The 27,618-nt window shown below is 43.3% G+C and overlaps 1 protein-coding gene across 2 annotated transcripts in view; it reads left to right on the forward strand.

The window, feature by feature from the left end:
* Positions 1 to 27,618, forward strand: part of sppl3 (signal peptide peptidase 3) — a 188,436-nt gene that overhangs the window by 115,258 nt on the left and 45,560 nt on the right. For both annotated transcript variants that reach the window (XM_048556050.2, XM_048556049.2), the window contains exon 6: positions 13,024 to 13,136. In XM_048556050.2, the coding sequence (XP_048412007.1) occupies positions 13,024 to 13,136 (113 nt within the window). The remainder of the gene's footprint in view (positions 1 to 13,023; positions 13,137 to 27,618) is intronic.

The raw sequence follows: 27,618 nt of genomic DNA on the forward strand, positions 1-27,618 counted from the left end.
ACCATGAGGTAACTTGTGGAATGCCTTATCGAAGTCCCGATCGATTACATCCACCGCTGTGCTCTCAGCAATCCTCATTGTTACTTCTTCAAAAAACTTAATCGAGTTAGTGAGATGCAACCTCCCATGCACAAAGCCATATTGACTATCCCTAATCAATCCTTGCCTTTCCAAATACATGTAAATACTGTCCCTTCAGGATTCCTTCCAACAACTTGCCCAGCATCAATGTTAGGTTCACCGGTCTTTGTTCACTTGGCTTTTTCTTACCACCTTTCTTAATTAGTGGCACCACATCTGCCAAACTCTAATCTTCCAGCACCTCCTCCGTGGCTAGCAGTGATACAAATATCTCAGCCAGGGGCCCAGCAATCGCTTGCCTAGCTTTGCCAGGAGTTCGAGGATACACTTGATCATTTATCCAGCTTCATGTGTTTTAAGATGTCCAGGACCACCACCTCTGTAATATGGATGTTTTTCAAGATGTCGCTAATTATTTCCACATGCTCTGTATCTTCCACATCCTCTTCTGCAATAAATACTGATGTAATAGGGGCAGCACGGTGGCTCAGTGGTTAGCACTGCAGCCTCACAGCGCCAGGGACCAGGGTTCGATTCCAGCCTTGGGTGACTGTCTGTCTGTGTGGAGTTTGCACATTCTCCCCGTGTCTGCATGGGTTTCCTCCGGGTGCTCCAGTTTCCTCCCACAGTCCAAAGATGTGCAGGCGAGGTGGATTGGCCATGCTAAATTGCCCGTAGTGTTCAGGGGAGTGTGGATTATAGGGGGATGGGTCTGGGTGGGATGCTTCAAGGGGCGGTGCGGACTTGTTGGGCCGAAGGGCCTGCTTCCACACTGTAGGGAATCTAATCTAATCTAATCTAATGTACTTGTTTAGTACATTGCCCCATCTCCAGCGGCTCCACACATCGGCGACATTGCTGATCTTAAGGGCCCCTCTTGTCTTCCTAGTTACCCTTTCATGCTTAATGTATGTGTAGAATCCCTTTGGATTCTCCTTAATCCGACTTGCCAAAGCTATTCCGTGTTCCCTTTTTGATCTCCTGATTTCCCTCTTTAGTATACTCCTACAGCCTTTTTACGTTTCTAGGGAATCACTCGATTTCTGCTGTCTATGCGTGACATATGCTTCTTCCTTATTCTTGACGAAAACCTCAATTTCTCTTGAGATCCACCATTCCCTACACCTACCGCCTTGCCCTTCATCCTAACAGAAGCATACTGTCTCTGGACTCATTATCTCCTTTTTGAAGGCTTCCCATTTTTCAGCTGGCCTCTTACCTGTGAACGTTTGCCTCCGGTCAACTTTTGAAATTTCTTGCATAATACCGTCAAAATCGTCTTCCTCCAATTTAGATATTTAACTTGTAGATCTAGTCTATCCTATTCCATTGCTATTTTAAAATTATGATCACTGGCCCCAAAGTGCTCTCCCACTGACCCTACTTATTTCCCAAGAGTAGGTCAAGTTTTACACCTTCTCTAGTAGGTACATCCACATACTGAATCAGAAGATTCTCTTGTTCACACTTAACGAATTCTTCTCCATCCAAGCCCTTAATACTGTGGCAGTCCCAGTCTATGTTTGGAAAGTTAAAATCCTGTACCAGGACCACTTATATTCTTACACATGACAGATCTCCTTATTAATTCCTCAATTTCCTGATGACTGTTGGGAGATCTATAGTGCAATTCACATAAGCTGATCATCCCTTTTATTTCTCAGTTCCACCCAAATAACTTTCCTGGATGTATTCCCAGGAATGTTGGCCCTAAGTACATTAGTAATTTTTCCTTAATCAAAAGTGCTACACCCCCTCCTCTCTTGCCCGCCTTTTGATCCTCCTGATAGCATCGATACTCTGGAACATTAAACTGCCAGTTCTGTCTATTTCTGAGCCACATCTCTAATTGCTGTGATATCCCAGTCCCATTTTCCTAACCATGCCCTGAGTTCATGTGCCTTACATTGAAGTAAATGCAGTTTAATTTCAGTCCTCCCTCGTTCTGTATTTTGTTCATGTCTTATTCTGTCTGTTTGACTGATCTCTTTCATCCAGCTCTTCAGCCACACACCCATCTGCCCTGACCCTCTATTCCGACCATCACTAGCTCATGGCATCGGAAGTAATCCAGATCTTATTGCCCTTGAGGGCCTACTTTTTAAATTCCTGCCTAACTTTCTACATTCTCCCCACAGAATTGCATCCTTTTCACTTTCTATGTCATCGGTTCCAATGTGTACAACAACCTTCTGCTGGCCCCACTCCCCTTTTGAGAATATTCAGCACCCTCTCTGGGATATCGTTGATCCTGGCTCCAGGGAAGTACCACACCATTCTGATGTCTCGCTGTCAGCTGCAGTATAGACTGTCTGTGCCTCTGACTAGAGAGTCCCCTATCACAATCAATTGCTTGGAACCTGGCATACCCTCATTACATTAGATCTAGTCTTGGTACCAGAACCTTGGCTGTCCGTGCTATGTTCCTCTGAGAGTCCATCAGCCCCTACATTTCTCAAAATAGCATGCTTGTTTGAGATGGGTTTAGCCACAAGAAACTCCTGCACTACCTGCCTACCTTTCTTGGAGCTCACCCATCTGCCTGACTGTATCTTTGGTTTATCATCTTCTCTGCAACTGCCATCTGCCATCCACCACATCCACTAGCTCCTGTACATCCCTCATTGTCTGTAACTGCCACTCCAAGCGATCCATGCAATCCAATAAGAATTACAACCAAGCACACTTTCAGCAGACATAATCATCAGTAACATGAAAGCTCTCCCTGTTTTCCCAAATCCAACAGGAAGAGCACATCACTCTCTGGGTCTGTAGGTTTTTAAGATGCAGTGATGGCCTTTAGTAAATAGCCCAGTCTTACTGATCTCAAAACATTGCTCCAGGCTAGCTTAGTACCTGTGTTCTCATATTTTGAAAGTTTAATCAAGAGAAAGATCTTATAACATATAATCAAAAATAACCCAGTCTACTCACTGTTGTAGATTTACAAAAGAAAAACAGTAAGGTTACATTTTTAAAAAGCCATTTAGGTGCACCCCTGTTGTGAGCTCCCACACACAGGTTTCCCCAAGAACAGCTGAAAATTTCACTGTATTTTCATTTTTCTTAGAATGAACTCTGATATCAGGAGGTAATTGAAACTAGACAGCAGAGGCAGCAACTGTGCAGGTTACTGGTGTAGTATTGGCCCCTTCCAGTGTTTGAATCACTGCCCATGTGGTCATTACCTTTGTCTCCCTTCCTCCTTTAAGTGATAACAAAGTGTGGAGCTGGATGAACACAGCAGGCCAAGCAGTATCTTAAGAGCACAAAAGCTGATGTTTTGGGCCTAGACCCTCCATCAGAAAAGGGGAATGGGGAGAGGGTTCTGAAATAAATAGGGAGAGAGGGGAAGGCAGTTCGAACATTGATAGAGGAGAAGATAGGTGGGGAGGTAGGGAGATTACAGGTCAGTCCATGGAGGATGGACAGGTCAAGGGGGCGGGATGAGGTTAGGTAGGAATTGGAGGTGCGGCTTGAGGTGGGAGGAGGGGGATAGGTGAGAGAAAGAACAGGTTTAGGAGGCGGGTACGAGCTGGGCTGGTTTTGGGATCCAGTTGGGGGAGGGGAGACTTTGAAGCTTATGAAATGCACATTGATACCATTAGGCTGTAGGGTTCCCAAGTGGAATATGAGTTGCTGTTCCTGCAACCTTCGGGTGGCATCGTTGTGGCACTGCAGGAGGCCCAGGATGCACATGTCATCTAAGGAATGCAAGGGAGAGTTGAAATGGTTCACAACTGGGAGGTGCAGTTGTTTATTGCACACCAAGCGTAGGTGTTCTGCAAAGTGGTCCCCAAGCCTCTGCTTGGTTTCCCCAATGTAGAGGAAGCCACACTGGGTACAGTGGATGTAGTATACCACATTGGCAGATGTGCAAGTGAACATCTTGATGTGGAAAGCCATCTTGGGTCCTGGGATGTGGGTGAGGGAGGTGGTGTGAGGCCAAGTGTAGCACTTCCTGCGGTTGCAGGGGAAAGTGCCGGGTGTGGTGGGGTCAGAGGGGAGTGTGGAGTGGACAGGGGAGTCCTGGAGAGAGTGGTCTCTCTGGAAGGCAGGCCAGGGTGGGGATGGAAAAATGTCTTTGGTGGTGGGGTCGGATTGTAGATGGCGGAAGTGTCGGAGGATGATATATTGCATCTGGAGATTGATGGGGTGGTATGTGAGGATGATGGGGGATTCTCTTTTTGCGGTGATGGGGTGTGAGGGATGAGTTGCGGGAAATGCGGGAGACACAGCCGGGCGTTCTCGACCACTGTGGTGGGGAGGTTGCAGTCCTTGAACGAGGATATCTGGGATGTACAGGAGTGGACTGCCTCATCCTGGGAGCTGATGCGGCAGAAGCAAAGGAATTGGGAATAGGGGATGGAATTTTTGCAGGAAGGTGGGTGGGAGGAGGTGTATTCCAGGCAGCTATGGGAGTTGGTAGGCTCGAAGTGGATATCGGTTTCTAGGTGGTTGCCTGAGATGGTGACAGAGGTGCCCAGGAAGGTGAGTGAGGTGTTGGAGATGGTCCAGGTGAACTTGAGGTTGGGGTGGAAGGTGTTGGTGAAGTGGATGAAATGTTCAAGCTCCGCTTGGGAGCTCAAGGCGGCGCCAATACAGTCATCAATGTAACGGAGGAAGAGGTGGGGTTTAGGGCAAGTGTAGGTGCGGAAGAGGGACTGTTCCACGTAACCTACAAAGAAGCAGGCATAGTTTGGGCTCATGCAGATACCCATGGCCACCTCCTTTGTCTGTAGGAAGTGGGAGGAATCGAAAGAGAAGTTGTTGAGGGTGAGGACGAGTTTGGCTTGGCGGATGAGGGTGTCGGTGGAGGGGGACTGGCCGGGTCTGCAGGACAGGAAGAAGCAGAGGGACTTTAGGCCATCTGCATGGGGAATGCAGGTGTATGTTGTTTTGGTCCTTTTAAGTTCCAAAACAATGCAACAGCTTTAAAACAGTAATTACTGCTCCTAGAATTCGAGGAAAACAGCTCCAACACTGAAAATACCTCAAAAAAAAAATCTGACAACCACAACTTCTTTCCGTCCTTCATCTCGGACCAAGCAGTTTAAATAGTAGTCAAGGCATTGTCAGAGACCTCTTGCTTTTGTGAGTAGGCCAGTTCTTTTGTACATGGATTTAATTTTGATTCTCACAGTAAACCATCTTACAGATATATTAAAATGGTTGTAACCCGGTAGATTATCTGTGGGCTTGTTTGGATGCCAGTGGATCTCGTGATTCACTGTTAAGCTGGTCAATAATTGTGCAATGTGTGAGATTTGTAGTCAGATTCCTATTGGCATCTGTTAACTCAAACTTTAATTACTTCAACATTTTATTTATTTTGCAGTCTGTTCTCTAATGTCAGAATACATTTGCTGAGATAGATAAGCTGAATGAAATTGTCTTGCATTTGTCAAGGAAAGTGTGCAGAGCTTAGCGTATGTTGTATCGATCCCACGCACAAAAGGGCCACCAATTGAAAGAGGTTACTGTATCTTAAATGATTGAGGTTGTGGAAAACCATTTCTGTTTCTACACTTGTGACTGGTCACTGCCTCACATTAAAGAAATGCGCAGCCTGTATACCTTTAAATTTAGTGTTCCCAATATTTTCGTTATTTTGGTGCTTGCAGTAGTGGAAAAGATAACCATGAAGAAAAAAATAGTTTTGTTTTTTGCGCCGTATAGCGCTTCCTCCACAAGGGACACAAGTGAGAAAGTAAAAGATTTTCAAGTAAGAAGCAGCATGTATTTCATCGAATCCCCACAGTGCAGAAGGAGGCCATTTGGCCCATTTGAGTCTGCACCACCTCTTCGAAGAACATTCTACCCAGATCCAGCCCTCCGACTTGACCCTGTAATGTTGCATACCATGGTTAATTCAACTAGCCTGCAAATCTTTTGGACTGTGGGAGTAAAACTGGAGCGCCCGGCAGAAACCCAAATGGACATGGGGAGAATGGGCAAACTTCTGAGACGGTCGCCCAAGACTGGAATTGAACCCTGGTCTCTGTCGCTGTGATGTACCAATGGTGACCACAGATCCACCGTGCCACTCTCATGCCCCCATTGCTGTAACGCCTTATTCTAAATATTGCAGTGTTTCCCAGCCAAAAAATGCCTTTTTGAGTACAGCGATAATGGGAACTGCAGATGCTGGAGAATCCAAGATAACAAAGTGTGAAGCTGGATGAACACAGGCCAAGCAGCATCTCAGGAGCACAAAAGCTGACGTTTTGGGTCTAGACCCTTCATCAGAGGGGTTTGGGGAGAGGGTTCTGAAATAAATAGGGAGAGGGGGAGGCGGACCGAAGATGGATAGAGGAGAAGATAGGTGGAGAGGGGATAGGTCAGTCTGGGGAGGGGGGACAGGTCAAGGAGGCAGGATGAAGTTGGTCGGTGGGAAATGGAGGTGCGGCTTGAGGTGGGAGGAGGAGATAGGTGAGAGGAAGAACAGGTTAGGAAGGCAGGGACAAGCTGGGCTGGTTTTGGGAAGCAGTGGGGGGAGGGGACGAGCTGGACTTGTTTTGGGATGCAGTGGGGGAAGGGAAGATTTTGAAGCTTGTGAAGTCCACATTGACACCATTGGGCTGCAGGATTCCCAAGCAGAATATGAGTTGCTGTCCCTGCAACCTTCAGGTGGCATTATTGTGGCACTGTAGGAGGCCCAGGATGGACATGTCGTCTAAGGAATGGAAACGGGAGTTAAAATGGTTCGCGACTGCGAGGTGCAGTTGTTTGTTGTGAACCGAGCGGAGGTGTTCTGCAAAGCGGTCCCTAAGTCTCCGCTTGGTTTCCCCAATGTACAGGAAGCCACAACAGGTACAGTGGATACAGTATACCACACTGGCAGATGTGCAGGTGAACATCTGCTTAATATGGAAAGTCATCTTGGGGCCTGGGATGGGGGTGAGAGAGGTGGTGTGGGGGCAAGTGTAGCACTTCCTGAGGTTGCAGGGGAAGGTGCCGGGTGTGGTGGGGTTGGAGGGGAGTGTGGAGCGGACAAAGGAGTCACCGGAGAGAGTGGCCATCCCGCGTCCTTGACCTGTCTGTCCTCCCTGCACTGACCTATCCCCCCGTCTCCCTATTTATTTCAGAACCCTCTCCGATGAAGGGTCTAGGCCCGCAACGTCAGCTTTTGTGCTCCTGAGATGCTGCTTGTCCTGCTGTGTTCATCCAGCTTCACACTTTGTTATTTTTGAGTACAGCCACTGTTTTTCAATGAAGTGCAATAGCTAATTTTCATAAAGGTCTTGCATGTACAGGAAACAAACCTCAAAAGTTTTGGAGCAGGAGTAGACAATTCACTCCTCAGCCTGTTCTGCCGTTCATTATAGTCATGGTTGATCATCAAACTCACTAGCCTGATTCTGCTTTTCCCCATGTCCTTTGAAACTTTTTAGCCCCAAGTGCTATATCTAACCCCTTCAAATAACAATGTTTTGCCCTCAACTGCTTTCCATGGTCGTGAAATTCACAGGCTCACCACTTACTAAGCGAGGACATTTCTCTTCTTCTCAAACAAGATGAATAATCAGTTAACTTTTGCTAATGTTGTCTGAGGGCAAAATAGGGACCATGAAACGGAGCAAACGCCAGTATCATTGAAATAATCGTTGTAATGACTTGGGATCATTTACATCATTCTGAACTGATAAGTGAAACATTAATATCTAACTGAGAAATGGTGCAAACAGTGACACATTGCTTGAATATTACACTGACTAGCTTGTGTTCAATCTAAAATGATTCGTTGTGGATTTTTGAGAATAGTTTGAGACTTAGTGGCAGTGTGTATTGGTAGTATTGCTGTTCTCGTAATCTAGAGACTCTGGTATTACCCTGGGAGCTTGGCTTCAGTTCCTACCATGGGAGAAGGCAGAATTTGAATCTGTCATCTTAAAAAAAATTGAAATTAGAAGTATAATGATGAAACCTTGTCAGTTGTCGCAAAAACATGTCTGGTTCACTAATATTATTTAAGGATGGTAATCTGCCGTGTTTATCTGTATGGCATACGTGTGACTCCAGACCCAAAGCACTGGGTGTTGGTGAATTTGTAGCTGTCCTCTGAAATAGCCTAGCAAGACATTCAGTTGTGTCAATTTGCTAAGAGGTTTCACCGGGAAGGCCACTGGAAACGGCAACATTTCTTCATTACATTTGGAAACTAATACCAAAATGGAGGGATTACATAGTAATCAGGCAATAACTGACACAGTCGTACTCAAGGAATCATGCCTTACCGGCAATGTCCCAGACAACATCATCTCATTTCCTGTCTCACTGGCAGGTTAGACCCAACAGAGGTGGTATACAGTGGGAGGAAATTGCCCTGCGGTTGGTGGGGGAGGGGGTGCTGTAACCAACCTTGGCTCTGGGTTGGCACTTCATCTTGCGCCTAGAGGTAATTTGGTTTGTCATATCCTGCACTCTACCATTAAAATCAAGCCAGGAGCCAACTCCATTCCTCTGAAATGAACATTTATTCACACCAGGAGCAACAGCAGTTGTAATTTTTAAAACTAGGCAACAGCCTGGTGAAGTCCCATCACAGGATTATTTGCATGGATCATGCATGAGCAGCAAGTGATAGACAGGGCTAAGCGATTCCAAAGTGAACAGATCAGATCTCGGCTGAGCAGACCTGATTTAATCCAATTGTGAATGTTGGAGGGATAGTTTACTATTGACCAGGAACTGAATGGATGAGCCAGATAAATGCTGTGTCTTTAGGGGCAGTCAGAAATGATGAATCCCTAAGCAAGTAACTTGCCTTTTGATCAAGGCGCATGTCCGGATTGTAATGGAATACTATGCACTTGTCTGGATGACTGCAGCACCAGTAGCTCTGCGCGTGCTTGACACTATGCAGGCTAAAGCAGCCCACATCATTGTTACCACATTCACAATCATTCACTCCCTCCACTACCAGTCAACAATAACATTCAAGAGCGCTATCTACAAAATGAAGAAATTCAACAAAGCTCCTTGGTTGCACCTTCCAAGCCTATGATCACTCAACTAGAAAGACATGGATAGCAGATACAACGAGAACACCTCCCACAAGTGTCCCTTCAAGCAACTCACTATTCTGACCTGGAAACACATTGCCGTTCCTTCAGTTTGCTGATTGAAATACTGGGACAACCACCCTAACAGTATTGTAGGTGTACTTGCACTTGAATGATTGCAATCCATCTAGAAGATAGGTCCTGACTGTCTTCTCAAGGGCATTTAGGGATGGGGAAGAAGTATAGGTCTAGCCAGTAATGCCCACATCCCATGAATTCACTAAAAACTACCTGTATCGGAGATTCAGAGAATAGTAAGAACTGATGCTGGAGTCCAAGATAACAATGTGGAGCTGGAGGAACACAGCAAGCCAGACAGCATCAGGAACAGGAGACTACTATGGGCAAAACCTCATAAATAAGCACAGTAGCTGGAGAGCATTTTTTGTGAAGAAATCCTTTTGGTTTTTGTTTTGTAGCTGTGAATATGTAAAGGGGCTTTGATTGTATGCCTTCAATTTGCTTAATCATAAGTTGTAGTAAAAATAGCCTTTGTTCGTGGATTGCTGCCTGAGCCACATGCAAATTGGCACAGGGAGGCAAGGATCAGTGAAATAAACACGTGGCTAAAAGAGTGGTGTAGGAAGGAGGGTTTCCTTTTCATGGGGCACTGGCATCAGTTCTGGGACAGGAGAGATCTGTGTCACTAGGATGGACTCCACCTAAATAGGGCCGAGTACAGTGTTCTGGTGAAATGGGTAAATAGGGTGCTTAATAGGACTTTTAACTAGTAAGTAGGGGGGAAGGGAGAAGTGAGCGTAGAGGGAGAATAACAATTAATGTTAGGCAAAGCAGCAGGTTAGCAGGTGATGAGCAAGCTTCAACTCCATTGAAAATTAGGAACAAAGGTAAAGGGAAGGAGAACTCAAGCTGTTAGTAATGGGGCTAATAGGACACAAAAAGAAGGTGCAAAAAAACTGGGAGCGTTCAAAACAAAGTGCCCGAGTTGACGGTGCAAATCGTGGCAAATGGGTATGATTTATTGGCCATTATAGAGACATGGTTACAGGATGGTCATGACTGGGAGTTAAATATCCAGGGGTATCTAATTGTTCCGAAGGACAGACAGGAAGGTAAGGGAGGTGCTGTTGCTCTGATTTTTAAGGATGATATCAGGGTGGTAGTGAGAGATGATGATATAGGATCTACTGAACAAAACGTTGAATCCATTTGGGTGGAAATTAGGAATAGCAGGGAGAAGAAGTCACTGATAGGTGTGGTCTATAGGCCACCAAATAATGACATATGGGAGGGCAGGCACTAAACATAGAAATAACTAATGCATTTAAAAATGGTACAGCAAATATCATGGGGGATTTTAATCTACATATTGATTGGTCAAACCAAGTCGATCATGGCAGCCTTGAGGAAGGGTTCATAGAATTCATCTGCAATAATTTCCTTGAACAATATGTAATGGAGCCTACAAGGGAGCACGCTATCCTAGATCTAGTCCTGTGTAATGAGACAGGAATAATTAATGATCTCACAGTTAGGGATTCTCCTGAAAGGAGCGATCGCAGTATTGTTGAATTTAAAATACAGATGGAGCATGAGAAGGTTAAATCCAGTACCAATGTCCTGTGCTTAAACAAAGGAATGAGGGAGGAGTTAGCTAAGGTGGAATGGGGGCAAAAACTTTATCAACTGAGGAACAGTGGAGCACTTTCAAACGATTTTTCAGTGTTCAGCAGAAGTGTATTCCAGTGATAAGGAAGAACTGTAGGAAAAGAGAGAGCCAGCCAAAGATGTCTAAAGAAATAAAGGAAAGTATCAGATTGGAAAAAAAAATACAAAAAAGCAAACTAGTAGACTGGGAAATCTTTAAAGGCCAACAGAAAGTCACAAAAAAAGTTATAAAGAAAAATAAGATAGATTATGAGAGTAAACCAACTCAGAATATTAAAACAGGCAGCAAAACTTTCTATAAATATGTAAATTGTAAAAGAGTAGCAAAAGTAAACATTGGTCCTTTAGAGGACGAGGAGGCCAGTTTAATAACTGGGAATGAGGAAATAGCCGAGACGTTAAACAGTTATTTCATGTCGGTCTTCACTATAAAAGACTCAAATAACATGCTGAAAACTAATGGCAAGAAGCTTATAGTAGGTGAGGACCTAGAAACTATCATTATCACTAAGGAGGCAGTGCTGGGCAAGCTAATGGGGCTAAAGGTAGACAAGTCTCCTTGGCCCTGATGAAATGCATCCCAAGATACTAAAAGAGGTGATGGGGGAAATAACACATGCACTAGTAATTATTTACCAAAATTCACTGGACTCTGGGGTGACTTCCCAGATTGGAAAACAGCCAATGTGATGCCACTGTTTAAAAAAGGAAGTAGACAAAAAGCTGGTAACCCTAGGCCAGTTAGCTTAACTTCAGTCGTGGGGGGGAAATGCTTGAGTCTATCATTAAGGAAGAAATAGCAAGACATCTGGATATAAATTGTCCCATTGGGAATACCCAGCATGGGTTCATGAAGGGTAGGCCATGTTTAACTAATTTGGTGGAATTCTTTGAGGACATTACTTGCATGTGGATAATGGGGAACCTGTGGATGTGGTGTATCTGGATTTCCAGAAGGCATTTGACAAGGTGCCACACCAAAGGCTGCTACAGAAGATAAAGTTTCATGGTATTACAGGTGATGTATAGGCATGGATAGAGGATTGGTTGACCAGTAGAAAGCAAAGAGTAAGGGTAAATGGGCGTTTTTCTGGTTGGCAGTCAGTGGCTAGTGGTGTGCCTCAGGGATCAGTGTTGGGACCTGAATTGTTTACAATTTACAAAGATGATTTGGAGTTGGGGACTAAGTGTGGTGTGTCAAAATTTGCAGATGACACTACGGTGAGTGGTAGAGCAAAGTGTGCAGAAGACAAAGTCTGCAAAGGGATCTAGATAGTCTAAGTTAGTGTACTCCATCTGTCAGACCTCTGCTCAATGTTGATAAGTGTCGGTAGCAAAATGGACTGTTTTTTAAATGGTAAAAATTGCAGCACGCTGCTGGGCAGAGGGACTTTGGGTGTCCTTGTGCATGAATCGCTGAAGGTGGGATTGCAGGTGCAGCAGGTGATTAAAAAGGCAAATGCAGTTTTGTCTGCCATTGCTCGAGGTATGGAGTTTAAAAACAGGGAGGCTATGCTGCAGCTGTATACGATCCTGGTGAGGCCACACCTGGAGTACTGTGTGCAGTTTTGGCTTCCTTACTTGAGAAGAGATACTAACACTGGAGGGGGTGCAGAGGAGAATCACTTGGTTGATTCCAGCATTGAGAGGGTTTAATTATGAGGAAAGACTTGTGTAGACTGGTATTAGACTCATTGGAATTCAGAAAAATGAGGGGAGATCTTATAGAAACATGTAAGATTATGAAGCGAGTGGATAAAGTAGAGGCAATGAGGTTGTTTCCACTAGCAGGTGAAGCTAGGAGTGGAGGGCGTCACCTCAAAATAAAAGGAAACAGATGTAGGACTGAGGTAGGAGAAACGTCTTCACCCAAAAGGTTGTGAATCTGTTGATTTCCCTGCCCAGTGAAGTGGTTGAAGCTACCTCTCTGTTTTTAAGGAAAGACCAGATAAGTTTTTGAACAGTAAAGGAATTAAGGGTTATGGTGAGTGGGCGGGTAAGTGGAGCTGAGTCTCAAAAAGATCAGCCATGATCGTATGAAATGGCGCGGCAGGCTCGAGGGGCCAGATGGCCTACTCCTCCTAGTTCTTATGTTCTGCTCATTTTGGTGAAAGATTACAATTGTGCAATCATTTGCACCAATAGCATGTCAGCTCCCAGTGGTAGTGGAGACAATTTGATCAATTTGACTCCTCTATTTGTTTTATGTAAAAACTAACCGTAAATTCCTGTTCTGTTCTTGTTTCAGAATTTCATTTGGCTGCTGTGGACGATTCACTGCTGCTGAACTACTCTCATTTTCCCTTTCAGTCATGCTTGTGCTTATCTGGGTATTAACAGGGCACTGGCTACTGATGGATGGTGAGTGAAGAAATCTGTGGGTGGATGCCACCATTTTGAGATTTATAACTGTCTCCCCAGCACGCTGTTTGTTTCCTGAAATTGTCAATCACATTTAGCTGTGCTGATCATCAAAATATTTCTCAGTGTTGTGATAAAGATTTTTTTTGTGTCAGATACTTGCCATTGATTTTGTGGAAATTGTTAATGTGATGAGCAGTTTCAAGAAATTCAGTAAGGGTTTCAGAAAGGAAAGAGAATAGATGTCTGGACGAAATTCATGCTGATAAAGCAAAACATTAAAAAACTGAAACCCAGTTTGTTTCCTATTGTGCAATATATGTGTCTGCATTGCAGTGTAAAATGAGCACAGGAGCTTCTCATGAAGATAGGTGACACGAGTACGTTTTCGGGCTTTGATAATAACCGAATCGTTATCGGGTGCAATTTAGTTCCAGTTTATAGATGCCATCTTGATTTTGTCTTGCTCGGCCACAAGAAGATTTGGTTCTAATCTACTCAGTAATTACTGAGTATTTTACTGTCGAGTTTCTCTTATGAGGATGTGAACTAAGCAGTTGGTGCCAGTAACTTAAATATTTAACTTTTAACATTAACATTTGATATAGGAAATTGTAGTGCCTGGTTGAATGTGCCTCAGGCTATTTCTGTCTTGTTGAAGGCAGTTTTTTTCAAAGCTACCACAAAAAAAACTGCAGCTCAGTGCTAGACAGACTGGAAAGTGTTATCTAGAAGCTAAATATAAGGATATGTTCTTCCCAAGTACAGAGCTGTTACCTACCATTGTTGAAAGGCTAGCTCGATGCTGCTGAAACTTAATCAGCAACTCTGTTTGGAGATGCAAACATATGTATATTAATTGTGGAGGATGATGACAATGCAGTTGCACATGTTATTGAGTTTTGCTACTTATCATATCACTTGGTGTTGGCAGACCCACGTTTACCTTGCGTAATGATGTAGGGCAGAGAAGGGATGTGGATCTAGATATCTCCAGAGTGACACGTAGTTTGATGTAGGTTTAAACCCAAGTCAACTTTCTGGCATGTTGGAGATGGAAATTACTTGAGCTAGTCTGAAGGAGTGTAGCACTTACTAGGGGTTTTGAATTCTGTCCACTTGCTGTGGTAACGTGTCACCAGTTCAGTTGGGTATAGTAGCACTGGCTGAGCAAATATCGGGAAGTTTAACAGTGCTCAAAATGACGACAGGAATGGACTCAAATTCTTGAGGTTATGTCATAGTGGCTGATGTATGAAATGGATTATATAGATAAATTGGTTATTTCTTAAAGCTCCTCTCAACTCCATTTCTCGGCTTTGGTTTGTTTTTAAATTGTTTTGGTGAACCCTGTGAGTAATAAGTTAGTAATGTGGAAGATGTTATGCTGAGTTTTAGGTGTAAGTAAAATTTCTGTAACTAATCATAAGATGCGGCAGGTGTAGATGTTTTAATTTTAATAAGTGCAGACATGGAATAAAATTTCAAGTTGCAAAACATGTTGCAAACAATGTTATTGCAATTGTGCAAAAAAGACTTGATATTGAAAAGTCCACTTTAGACAAAGTAAAAACCATATCAAGTCAGTGGATTAGAAAGAAAAAAGTTCTTGTTTTGACTTTAGTAAGATCATACCATCGATAGTGTGTTTAAAAAATATTGTTTCTTCACTAATGTCAATTTCTGCCCATCCTAACCATTATATAAGTGTTAGAGTTATATGCCTTAATTATCTCACAGAGTTGACACCTTGTTCGTATATACAGTATTGCCACTTTTACTGTAAAGAAATCCTCATCCTGCACCGAACTCTATTGTTTTGCTTCCTAGATGGCCCCACATTTCATCACAGCATTGTCTTCACATTAATGCAATGTATAACTTCAAAATTTGAACTGAGTTTTTTGTATGCAGGCATTACCTTCTAACTTCCTTTTGCATAAAAGTTAGTTACATTTTAATGTTTATATTTTACCTTCTAACTTAATGATAAGGTCCTGGGCAGTGTTGCTGAACAGAGACCTAGGGGTGCAGGTTCATAGTTTCTTCAAGGTGGAGTCGCGGTTAGATACGACAGTGAGGAAGGCAGTTGGTATGCTTGCCTTTGTAGGTCAGAACATTGAGTGTATGAGTTGGGAGGTCACGTTGCAGCTGTATGGGAAATTGGTTAGGCCACTTTCAGAATACTGCATTCAATTCTGGCCTTCCTGCTATAGGAAGGATGTTATAAACTTGAAAGGGTGCAGAAAAGATTTACAAGAATGTTGCCAGGGTTGGAGAGTTTGAGCTGTAGGGAGAGGCTGATCAGGCTGGGGCTGTTTTCTCTGGAGTGTCACAGGCTGAAGGGTGACCCTAATAAAGGTTTATAAAATCATGAGAAGCATGGATAGGATGAATATCCAGGGTCTTTTTCCCCAAGATAGGGGAGTCCAAAACTAGAGGACATAGTTTTAAGGTGAGAGAGAAAAGATTTAAGAGAGACTTGGGGCCAACATTTTCAGAGGGTAGTGTGTGTATGAAATGAACTGCCAGAGGAAGTGGTGGAGTCTGGTACAGTAGCAAAATTTAAAAGGCATCTGGATAGCAATATGAATAGAAGGGGTTTAGAGGGATATGGGCCCACTGCTGGCAAATGGGACTGGATCGGTTTAGAATATCTGGTCGGCATGGACAAGTTGAACCGAAAGACCTGTTTCTTTGCAGTATGACTCTATTTGGTTTTCATTCTTTATGTGCAGAGATATGGGTTATTGGAAAATATTCTCTGCAGGATGCACTTTTAATCACAAACTAACTTTTACTCTTATTGCTGGTAATTAATGCTGACAGTAAATAATGGGGAGTGATTAATTAAATTTCATGCTGTTCATTTCAATCAACCTTTATCATTACTGAGAAATACAGCCTTGAGAAATTTTAATGCTTACTAATCAGAGTCTGAGCATCAAAAGATGTGATTCATGAGCAGTGATCCAAAACCTCTGGCTGAGAAATAGCCATGACAATATGGATTGTAATATAGAAAAGATCCATTGAAAGGTGATCTCTGACCTAGACTGGAATTTGGAAAGTAGATGCTTTTTCATCTATCCTTAAAAACCTACATACTGCACTGTAACATGACACAACTAGAAGAAAATCTGCTGTCCAATTTTTTTTCTGTATCATACTTGAAGCTCTTGATAACTGGACTTGGACTGTCCCATAGGGGAGAGAGATGATGAGCTAAGGTCTTGGTGGTTTAGAGACCACTGTGAAATCTCTAATGGCGGTGAGGGGGAAACAGTCGGTTTTATTTGTTTTATTTTGACCTGCTGATGCCTGATTCTTAGGGCTTTGCGCTGTGGTGACAAATTTCTGCCTCCCATTTCTAAAGGTCATTTGTCTGTGGACAAGATTCAAGAAAGCTCAAACTTCAAATATTATTACATCTATCTTCGGTTTTGTTGTCTTTACTGTTGACGTTTTCCTTTTCATTTCCCCTCTCGCATTCCGTTCTGAATCATTTCCTTGACCCTTATTAATTTTTCATGCCATTTAACCCTTCCTTGAACTCTCTTTCCCTTTGTGAATCAGTTTTATTCTGTACTAGTGCTGTCCTGAGTTAAAGTTGTTTTAAGTAGCACTATTAATTTTAGTTGACACTGCAGTGCAATCCTGAGATGTGCTGTTGGTGCTCAGTCTTGAGAGAATGCTGCTAAAGCTGCTATGTCTCAAGAGATGTTAAACTGACATTCTGGTTACCTATGTAGTTGATGCCGCAAGCCCAGTGGAACTTTTTCAAGGGAGACCAAGGTAGCTGTCCACTCCACTGGCTAAATAACTTTTCGGCTAGTACTACTAAGCTGATGTGATTACTTTATTTCCCCGCAAGCTGTGCTAACTTTCACCTCTAATTATTGAGAATTTATTGTCTTCTGCCTTTAAAAGTATTGAAAAACTGTGTTCTTCCAATGTTGTCTTTGGAGAAGAATTCTGAAGAATCATCGCCCTCTGTGAGAAAATGGTTCTCCTTGTCTCTGTCTTAAATGGATGACCTCTGCATTTTGAACAGTGACTTCAAGCTCTAGATTCCTCCAGAAGACAGACCATCCTTTCCACATCCCACCCTGTCAAGATCCCTTAGGATCATCTTTTTCCAATCACATCATCTCTTACACTTCTAAGCTCCAGCAGATACAAGAGTAACCAGTCCAACCTTTCCTCCTAAAACAATCCTCTATTCCAGGAATTAGTCTGGCAAATCTCTGAACAGCCCTTGCCTTTTAACTTGGGGATAGGCTTTGGGAGTAACATACTTAAAAATTCTGACCTCCTGTTCTAGCTAGAATATTTGAATGACGATACAACTCAGTTTCTGTTTATTGAAAATGCCCAAGATGTTGATAATGTGGCATTCAACAATGGTAAATGCCATTGAGTGTCAGTGGGCGATTGTTAGATTCTTCGATATACAAGGTGTAGAGCTGGATGAACACAGCAGGCCAAGCAGCATCAGAGGAGCGGGAAGGCTGAAGTTTTGGGCCTAGACCCTCCTTCAGAACTTCGTTGAAGAGGGTCATTGCCCAGCAATGTTACTTGTCACTTATCAGTCCAAACCTAGATGTTGTCCAAATGCTGCAAGACCTGGATATGGGACTGCTTCAATTTCTGAGGAGGTGGATGCTAAACACTGTGCACCTATCCAGAAAAAATCCTCACCTTTAACCTGTGATGGAGGGCAGATCATTTGAAGCAACTGAATATAGTTGGGCCTGCAAGATAGATGTCCTGGAACTGAGATAATTGACCTCCAACAACCATAGCTATCATCCTTTGTTAGGTATGACTCCAATCACTTGAGTCACACTCGGTTTAACTTTAAGTTCAAATTGTTTATGCAAATTTAGATCAAGACTGTCCATGTGAAGCTTGCATGTTCTTCCCATGTATGTGTGGGTTTCCGCTGCATGCTCCAGTTTTCTCTTCCAGCCCAAAGATGTGCAGGTTAGATGGATTGACCATGTTAAAATGCCCCATAGAGCCCAGGGATGTGCAGGCTAGGTAGATCAGCCATAGTAAATGTAGGGTTATGGGGATAGGGTGGGCCTGGGTGGGATGCTCGGAGGATTGCTGCAGACTTGATGGCCAAATGGCCTCTATCTGTGCTGTAGGAATTCTGCAATTCTCTGAACATTGACTCAGAGTGGAGTCACCTCTTCTTTGAAACTACTTTTGGGATCATTTGCATCCCGTGGCTAATTACTTTTGCATGCAACATAGATTTGATGCTTAAGGCAGTGTACAAATATAAAAAGAAATTACAAACATAAAATAAGGTTAACATGAGTAATTTTCCCCTCCTTAATCTTCTCAATTAAATGGTTAGTGGTTGCACAGTTAGGTTGTTGGGGCTTTTTTCAGTGGGAAGGTGGGTGAGAGGTGGCAAAGTACAGAAATACAACATCAAATTGTCGTCATCCTCCAAATTTGCCCGAGTACTGCAATTTTGGACAAAAAGCTACTTTACGATTCTATACAAGTAAGAACTGACTTCCTTGAAAAATATTTGTAACATCTTGATGCAGTAATAGCTGGTATGCTGTACTAGCACCCATTGACAATGCTGCCAGTTGTCCTACCATGCAGGTAGCTTTTAACTTTGAAAGTACTTGAAAATGTGTGCACTTAGATAATGCCTTTCGGGTCCTCTGATTATTTTGAAGTGCTTTACAGCTGATTAAGTAGTTCTGAGATCACTAGCAGTTTTTTTTAAGTCAAATTTGGGAGCCGTTATCAGTACTGCAAATTTCTTCAGATAACAAGAAGATAGTGACCAATTAATTTGCTTTGGTGATGTCATTGAGTGTTAAATGTTCAGGATACAGAGAACTCTTCTGCTGTTCAAGTAGTACTGCATATCTTTTGCAGCTGAGAGGGCAGGTGGAGCCTCGATTTAAAGTTTCATTTTAAAAACAGAACTTTTGACAGTGCAGGTCTCCCTCAGTGCTAGATTTTCTCAGGTCTTTACAATGGACCTCACACTGTCAATTTTCATGCTAAACCAAGAGTGCTACCAATGGGCTGCAGGGTTCCCAAGCAGAATATGAGTTGCTGTTCCTGCAACCTTCGGGTGGCATCGTTGTGGCACTGCAGGAGGCCCATGATGGACATGTCATCTAAAGAATGGGAGGGGGAGTAGAAATGGTTTGCAACTGGGAGGTGTAGTTGTTTATTGCGAACCGAGTGGAGGTGATCTGCAAAGCGGTCCCCAAGTCTCCGCTTGGTTTCCCCAATGTACAGGAAGCCACACTGGGTACAATGGATGCAGTATACCACATTGGCAGATGTGCAGGTGAACCTCTGCTTAATATGGGAAGTCATCTTGGGGCCTGGGATAGGGGTGAGGGAGGTGGTGTGGGGGCAAGTGTAGCATTTCCTGCGGTTGCAGGGGAAGGTGCCGGGTGTGGTGGGGTTGGAGGGCAGTGTGGAGCGAACAAGGGAGTCACGGAGAGAGTGGTCTCTCCGGAAAGCAGACAAGGGTGGGGATAGAAAAATGCCTTGGGTGGTGGGGTCGGATTGTAGATGGCGGAAGTGTCGGAGGATGATGCGTTGTATCCGGAGGTTGGTGGGGTGGTGTGTGAGAACGAGGGGGATCCTCTTTGGGCGGTTGTGGCGGGGTGTGAGGGATGTGTTGCGGGAAAGGCGGGAGACGCGGTCAAGGGCGTTCTCGACCACTGTGGAGGGAAAGTTGCGGTCCTTGACTTCACCAGTTTCAAAATCTCCCCTTCCCCCATTGCATCCCAAAACCAGCCCAGTTCATCCCCTCCCTCCACTGCACCACACAACCAGCCCAGCTCTTCCCCTCCACCCATTGCATCCCAAAACCTGTCCAACCTGTCTCTGCTTCCCTAACCTGTTCTTCCTCTCACCCATCCCTTCCTCCCACTCCAAGCTGCACCTCCATCTCCTACCTACTAACTTCATCCCACCTCCTTGACCTGTCCGTCTTCCCTCGACTGACCTATCCCCTCCCTACCTCCCCACCTATACTCTCCTCTCCACCTATCTTCTTTTCTCTCCATCTTCGGTTCACCTCCCCCTCTCTCCCTATTTATTGCAGAACCCCTCACCCCCATCCCCCTCTCTGATGAAGGGTCTAGGCCCGAAACGTCAGCTTTTGTGCTCCTGAGATGCTGCTGGGCCTGCTGTGTTCATCCAGCCTCACATTTTATTATCTTGGATTCTCCAGCATCTGCATTTCCCATTATCAGTGCTACCAATAAGACTGTGTGCAATCCCAACACAAATTTACTTTGCTAATCTTGGAGATTATTGTGAAGACTGAGCAGTTAATACTTAGTGTTCATTGATTCCAGTAAATAATAAGAAATTCTACGCACATTGTGTTAAACCTGTGTTTTTGATAAAGATTTTTTAAGTTTTCAAATACTTGTGTTCTGATTCTGATATTTCAAAGGAAGGAGGCTATTCTGCCTACCATACCTGCATTGGTAGATTTCTACAGTTAATATTTCATCGATGCTCCTTCGTCCTATATTTGAAGGGCAAAAATGAACATCGAATTCTTATTTGAAAGGTATGAGCAATTCTGTTTCCCTCATCTTTTCAGCCAGTGCAAGGGGTTTTGACATTTCCTCATGGCGGCATTGTTTTTGGTTTTAGCAGTCTTCTTAAACTGCTGTTCTCTGATCTTTATGGCACTGAAGATAGTCTTGCCTTACTAATTCTGTTAAAACCATTCATGATTATCACTACTGTTGACAAATCTTCGCAACTTTTTCTTGTTCTTGGAAGAACACACTCGGCTTCTCATCACTCCTGGATTCCCTTGTGCCATTCTGGACTATCTTCGAAGCCTTGACATCCTCCAGTGCGTTGCCTAAAGTTGGCTACACTACTGCAACCAAGGCTTAACCAGTGATTTACAAAAGGTCAGCATGATTTACTTGCATTTGTGCTCAGTGCTTCTATTTACATAGCCATGGATCCCAAATGCTTTTTTAAAAACAGCCTTCACAACTTCAAAGTTTAAACAGCCATCTTCAAAGACTTAATGTATTTACACTCTAAGTCTCTCTGCTTATTCATGACCCTTTTTAAAATCTTTTCATGTTGGCTGTCTGGCTGTCCTCATCACTACTTCTATCAAAGTGTATCACTTCATTCATTCTTTTTTCCTGTTAATTGTATGAATTGTCTGCCCATTTCATCAGCTTGCATTCTCCTAAGCTCTGCTACTATCTACCTCCTTGATATCTGCAGGACATTGAAGCACGGACTTCTGTGGATAACAGCGCAGATACTGCTACAATCTAACTTGCTAATCCACTGTGAAATACCCTGCAATCAGACCAGACAAGTCTGAAGAAAAAATACAAATAGGAGCTGGAGTAGGCATTTAGCCATTCAAGACTGCTCTACCATTCAGTATGATCATGGCTCATCATTCAACGCAATATCCTGTTCTTGCTTTCTCCACATATCATTTAATCCATTGAGCCCTAAGAACTGTGTCCGACTCCTTGAAGTGGAGGTGCTCATTTTGGGCTGGACAAACCAGAAGTCACATGATACCAGGTCACACTCCACGAGGTTTATTTGAAATCACTAGCTTTTGGAGTGTAGCCCCTTCGGGTGAAGTAAGAGAGAAGCACACAGGCACAGAATTTATAGGCAGAGAGGTCAAAAGATCATACAAATAGCGTTAGTGGAGTTGAATAATAAATCTATGCAGGCGATCAAAAGTTTCGGACAGTGTGAGTGAAATATCAACAGCTGAATAGCAACAAAGGGATGACCTTAAATCCAATTAAATTAGGCAGTGAGATATTTACAAAAACTTTAAAAATAAGATGGTGCTGGAGACAAACCAAATGACTGAAATAACATGATAGGTACAAGATTTGCATGCTGAGGGTCTAACCAAAGTAATAAGTAATCCAAAACTGTGCAAACTAATTAAGGGAGAGAGATCATAACAATTTATCAGGGTAATGCTGTCATAACAGCACTAAGGAAGATTTTACAGATACAGAACGTGTGATGCTGTCACATAGCATGACATGAGCCCAAGATCACAGTTGAGGCCATCTTCTTGGGTACAGAACTTGGCTATCAGCTTCTGCTCAGCGATTTCTGCATCGTTATGTATCTCAAAGGCCACCTCGGAGGACACTTACCTGGTGATCAGAGGCTGAATGTCCTTGACTGAAGTGTTCCCCAAATGGGAAGAAACATTCCCATCTGGTGAGTGTTGTGCGGTGTCCATTCAACTATTGTAGCTCCTATTATGATCTCGCCAATATACTACGCCTTGGCACCCTTGCCTGCAGCGTATGAGATAGACGACGTTGGCCGAGTCAAGAGTATAGAACATAGAACAGTACAGCACAGAACAGGCCCTTCAGCCCACGATGTTGTGCCGACCATTGATCCTCATGTATGCACCCTCAAATTTCTGTGACCGTATGCATGTCCAGCAGTGTCTTAAATGACCCCAATGACCTTGCTTCCACAACTGCTGCTGGCAACGCATTCCATGCTCTCACAACTCTCTGTGTAAAGAACCCGCCTCTGACATCCCCTCTATACTTTCCTCCAACCAGCTTAAAACTGTGACCCCTCGTGTTAGCCATTTCTGCCCTGGGAAATCGTCTCTGGCTATCAACTCTATCTATGCCTCTCATTATCTTGTATATCTCAATTAGGTCCCCTCTCCTCCTCCTTTTCTCCAATGAAAAAAGTCCGAGCTCAGTCAACCTCTCTTCATAAGATAAGCCCTCCAGTCCAGGCAGCATCCTGGTAAACCTCCTCCGAACCCCCTCCAAAGCATCCACATCTTTCCTATAATAGGGCGACCAGAACTGGACACAGTATTCCAAGTGCGGTCTAACCAAAGTTTTATAGAGCTGCAACAAGATCTCACGACTCTTAAACTCAATCCCCCTGTTAATGAAAGCCAAAACACCATATGTTTTCTTAACAACCCTGTCCACTTGGGTGGCCATTTTAAGGGATCTATGTATCTGCACACCAAGATCCCTCTGTTCCTCCACACTGCCAAGAATCCTATCCTTAATCCTGTACTCAGCTTTCAAATCCGACCTTCCAAAATGCATCACCGTGCATTTATCCAGGTTGAACTCCATCTGCCACCTCTCAGCCCATCTCTGCATCCTGTCAATGTCCCGCTGCAGCCTACAACAGCCCTCTATACTGTCAACGACACCTCCAACCTTTGTGTCGTCTGCAAACTTGCTGGCCCATCCTTCAATCCCTTCATCCAAGTCATTAATGAAAATTACAAGCAGTAGAAGCCCAAGGACAGAGCCCTGTGGAACACCACTCACCACTGACTTCCAGGCAGACTATTTTCCTTCTATTACCACTCGCTGCCTTCTGTTGGCCAGCCAATTCTGTATCCAGACAGCTAAGTTCCCTTGTATCCCATTCCTCCTGACCTTCTGAATGAGCCTACCATGGGGAACCTTATCAAATGCCTTGTACATGGTGGGTGCCGTTCCCACATGTGATGGTAGTGTCCATGTCAGTGATCTGACATGTTTTGCAGAGGTTGCTGTGGCAGGGTAGTGTGGTGTTGTGGTTTGTTGTCCTGAAGGCTGGATGGTCTGTTTATGATTTGGCGGTTGTTTGAAGGTTGAGAGAAGTGTAAGTGTGGGGATCTTGGTGAGCTGCTCATAGTCATTAATGACATGTTGAAGGCTGTGAAGAGCATGGGAAGTACTGGACAACAAAGGATATGCTAACAGTTGTATCCTGTGTCTGTCTTCTGAGAAAGTCATTGCGGTTTTTCGCTGTGGAACATTGGAATTGGTGATCGATGAGTTGAGCCATTGTATCCTGTTCTTATAAGGGTGTTTCAAAATTTTTAGATATCTGTTGCATTTCTCCTCATCCGAGCGGATGCTGTGCACGCTCAGGGTTTGTCCGTAGGGAATGGCTTCTTTACTATGTTTAGGGTGGAAACTAGAGAAGTGCAGCATTGTGAGGTTATCTGTGGGTTTGCAGTAGAGTGTGGTACTGAGGTGCCAGTCCTTGATGGAGATGTTTGTGTCCAAGAACGAGAGTGACTTTGAAGAGTAGGCCATGGTAAGTCTGATGGTTGGGTGAAACTTGTTGATATTGCTATGTACTTGTTTCGGTAGTTGCTTACCATGGGTCCAAAGGAAGAAAATGTTGATCTATCTGGTATGTAGCATTGGTTGGAGGTCCTGTGCAGCAAAGAAGTCTTGCTCAAACTTGTGCGTGAAAATATTGGCGTGTTGGGGTGTAAATTTGATTCCTGTGCTGTTCTGGTTCTGGATGAAGAACTGGTTGTCAAAGGTGAGGACATTGTGGTCGAGGATGAAGCGGAAGAATTGTAGGATGGCATCTGGAAATTGGCAGTTGGTATGAGGTAGTGAGGCTGTCGCAGTGATGCTGTCCTGGGGAATGTGGGTGTAGAGTATCGAAATGCCCATTGCGACAAAATGTTCCTGTTTGACTGGCCCGTGGGTGCTGAGTTTCTGTAAGAAATCTGTAGCGTTGCTACAGAAGCTGGGTTTGGTTTAACCCTTGGTATGCAACTGTTATACTTGTCATGTTATTCCAGTCAATTTGGTTTGTCTCCAGCGCCATCTTCGTTTTAATTTTTTTGTAGTTATCTCTCTGCCTCATCTAATTGGATTGTTATTGCTTGTTATTCAGCTGTTGACACCTTACTCAAACTGTCTGACACTGATCACCTACAGAGCTGTTAGTCGCCTCTACACACACACACACACACCATTTGTACAGTCTTTTGATCACTCTGCCTATAAGTTCTCTGTCTGTGTGCTGCTCTCTCAGTTGACTTGATGCAGGAGCTATGCTCCGAAACTTCAAATTGACCTATTGGTATAGCTTGGTGTCAAGCGATTTTTGACTAACTGCTTGAAAACATTCAATATTTGACCTCAACTGCTTTCTGTGGCAAAAAAAATTCCATAGGTTCACCATTCTAGGGGAAGAAATCTCTTCTCATCTCAGTCCTGAATGGCCTACCACACACCCTTAAACTGTGACGCCTGGTTCTGGACTACTGATCAACAGGAACACGTTTGCCAGATAGTGTCTGGAGCCAACCTCATGAGTATCTGGATCTATAGGTTGTGAGGAATCAGTGTATCTGTTATGCTGATGAACTTTATAATTAAAATGTTGTCATTTCTAGTTGAAAATGACTGTGTTAAGAATTGCATTCTTGTTTATTTCATGCTGTGAGGCTAGTACTGAGATCATAATTTCTTTCAGAATAGGGATGATTTACTAAATTTCAAGTCTTGCATATAGTATTGCTGGCAGCATTTTGTTGATGCAAATGATCTTGTGTTAGGCAGGAAGCCCCTCAATCTTTAAATCAGTAAAACAAGGCTGTAATTCAGCCACTTGAATTAAAATCAAACTTGAAATTTATAAATTGCATCATTGCATCTGTTTTTACAGTGAAAGATAGCCCTCCATTGGTAACTACACCCCATCCTTGTCATCTATTTCTTTTATCACACTTGATGCCCAATGTATTCTTACCAGTGAAATAAAACTTATTTCATAAGGTTTGTTTGAAGCTTTAGCACTTTGGTGTTGAAAGACAGTTACTGTTTGAAATGTTTTGGATTCTCAAAGCCCTGAAATGTTGAAAGGGCTCTTAATTTTTTTAATAAATTAACTTGATCTTCAGATTCAGAAGGAAAGCTTTCATCCTATCTCATGAAATCTGACATGCAGTAGATATAAAACAAAACTTAATTGGCTATTCGGGTGGTAGTATGTTGGATAATATTCTGGTTTCTTAAAAACTTTACAAAGAAGTTTAATTTTTTAACTAATATTATATCCTTCAATGATTTGTTTGAATATCGTGTTGCACAAGTGGTGGATTTTGGTCGTTCCTAAGTATCCCTTGGAATAAATTTGATTTGTTTGACATGAATATTGCTTTTTGAGGTTAGGATGTGTTGAGATGATTGTGTGCACGTTTTACCAGTTTAACACAAAATGAAGCTATTTGACATTGCAGAGAGATTTGCTTGGTTAAACAAATACAGATGCGCTGGCTGTCTTAAAATTTGACTACGTGAACCAAATTGATCAATGTGAGGTGGCATGTGCAGTTCTGAAATCCACTGAATATATTAGAACAAAAGGTGAGCGAAATATGTACCTTAGTCATGGTACTCTAATAGCCCCAATCCACCTCGCTCTGTGAGCAACATCCATCCAATCCAGAAAGACTGCAAGCTTATGGAAACTTTTTGCTTCCCCTTATGACTTAGTGTTGTATTCTACTCAAGTACACAGTCTTCCCAGCCTAAGTATAGCTGTTGCAAGTCGTTTTCATTTCTGTGCTTGGATTTACAAAATATAACAGCAGCGAGGACTGTGCAATGGCTATCTTTGATCATCTGTTTGTATCTTTCTGCACCCACATCTGCCTTCCTGTACTGATTTCACCTTCTGTATCTGCTGCTGGGAAAAATTTCTTCATGCAATGCACTTCCAAAATCCACCATCTAGTCTTTGATCATTTGATCATCATGACATTTCTGCAACTGCTGATTTGCTTAACCATGCCGTCCTGTCCACAGCCCTCCTTTAAATCCTTACGTACACTTGCCTCCCGTGAGTCCAAGAGACACAACCTTGATCAGACTTGGGACAGTTGATTTGGTCATACAGTGCCAAATCTGACTGGATCATATAGATATCTGTTGGGGCTCCACTTGTCTTACGAAACTACTCACTGTTACAGGAGCATCCTGAAATGCAGAACTGGTTCCATCTTGTTTCTACTTCGCAATATCTTCTGAAGCTCTCTCTCCTTTCTCCTACACACTTGCCTTCACAACTCTTGCAAGAACCTCATGCACTTTGCTATGAAGATTGAGAACATATAGGGAACTGCCTCTGCCACCTTGTTCCTTTCGCTATTCAGCTTGGTCAGTCTGTCAGTAAAGCTGTCTATTCTTCAGCTCGTCTCCCTAGTTTCCTAATTTCATGATGTGCTTTCTGAGCACATTTTACTCACCAAACACCACCAGCACCATTAGCCCTAAATGTGTAACTGGTCAATTTCCCTTCTACGATCACTGAACCCCTTCTCTTTCAAAGCTAACGTAATTGCCCCCCTTGCAAAAACAAACTCTTGACCCCACCATCCCTGCTTCATGCTTTGCTTTCCAGTTTGAACTTAAACACTTTATAAATCCAATGTCTGTCTTACTTGGAACTTGGTTTAAATTCTTCTATTCAGGTTTCCACCCTGGCTGCAGAATTGAAACAGCTCTTATCAAAGTCACAGGGGCCATCCTATTTGACTATGATAAGGGCAAGCAATCTCTCCTGTTTTCTCAAGCTGTTTGAAATCTTTGACCACATCACCTTCCTCTGGAACCTTCCTATATTGTCCATATGGATGGGACTTCAGTTTATGGGCATCTTT

Source organism: Stegostoma tigrinum, chromosome 26 (genome assembly GCF_030684315.1).
Source record: "Stegostoma tigrinum isolate sSteTig4 chromosome 26, sSteTig4.hap1, whole genome shotgun sequence".
Taxonomy (NCBI): Eukaryota; Metazoa; Chordata; class Chondrichthyes; order Orectolobiformes; family Stegostomatidae; genus Stegostoma; species Stegostoma tigrinum.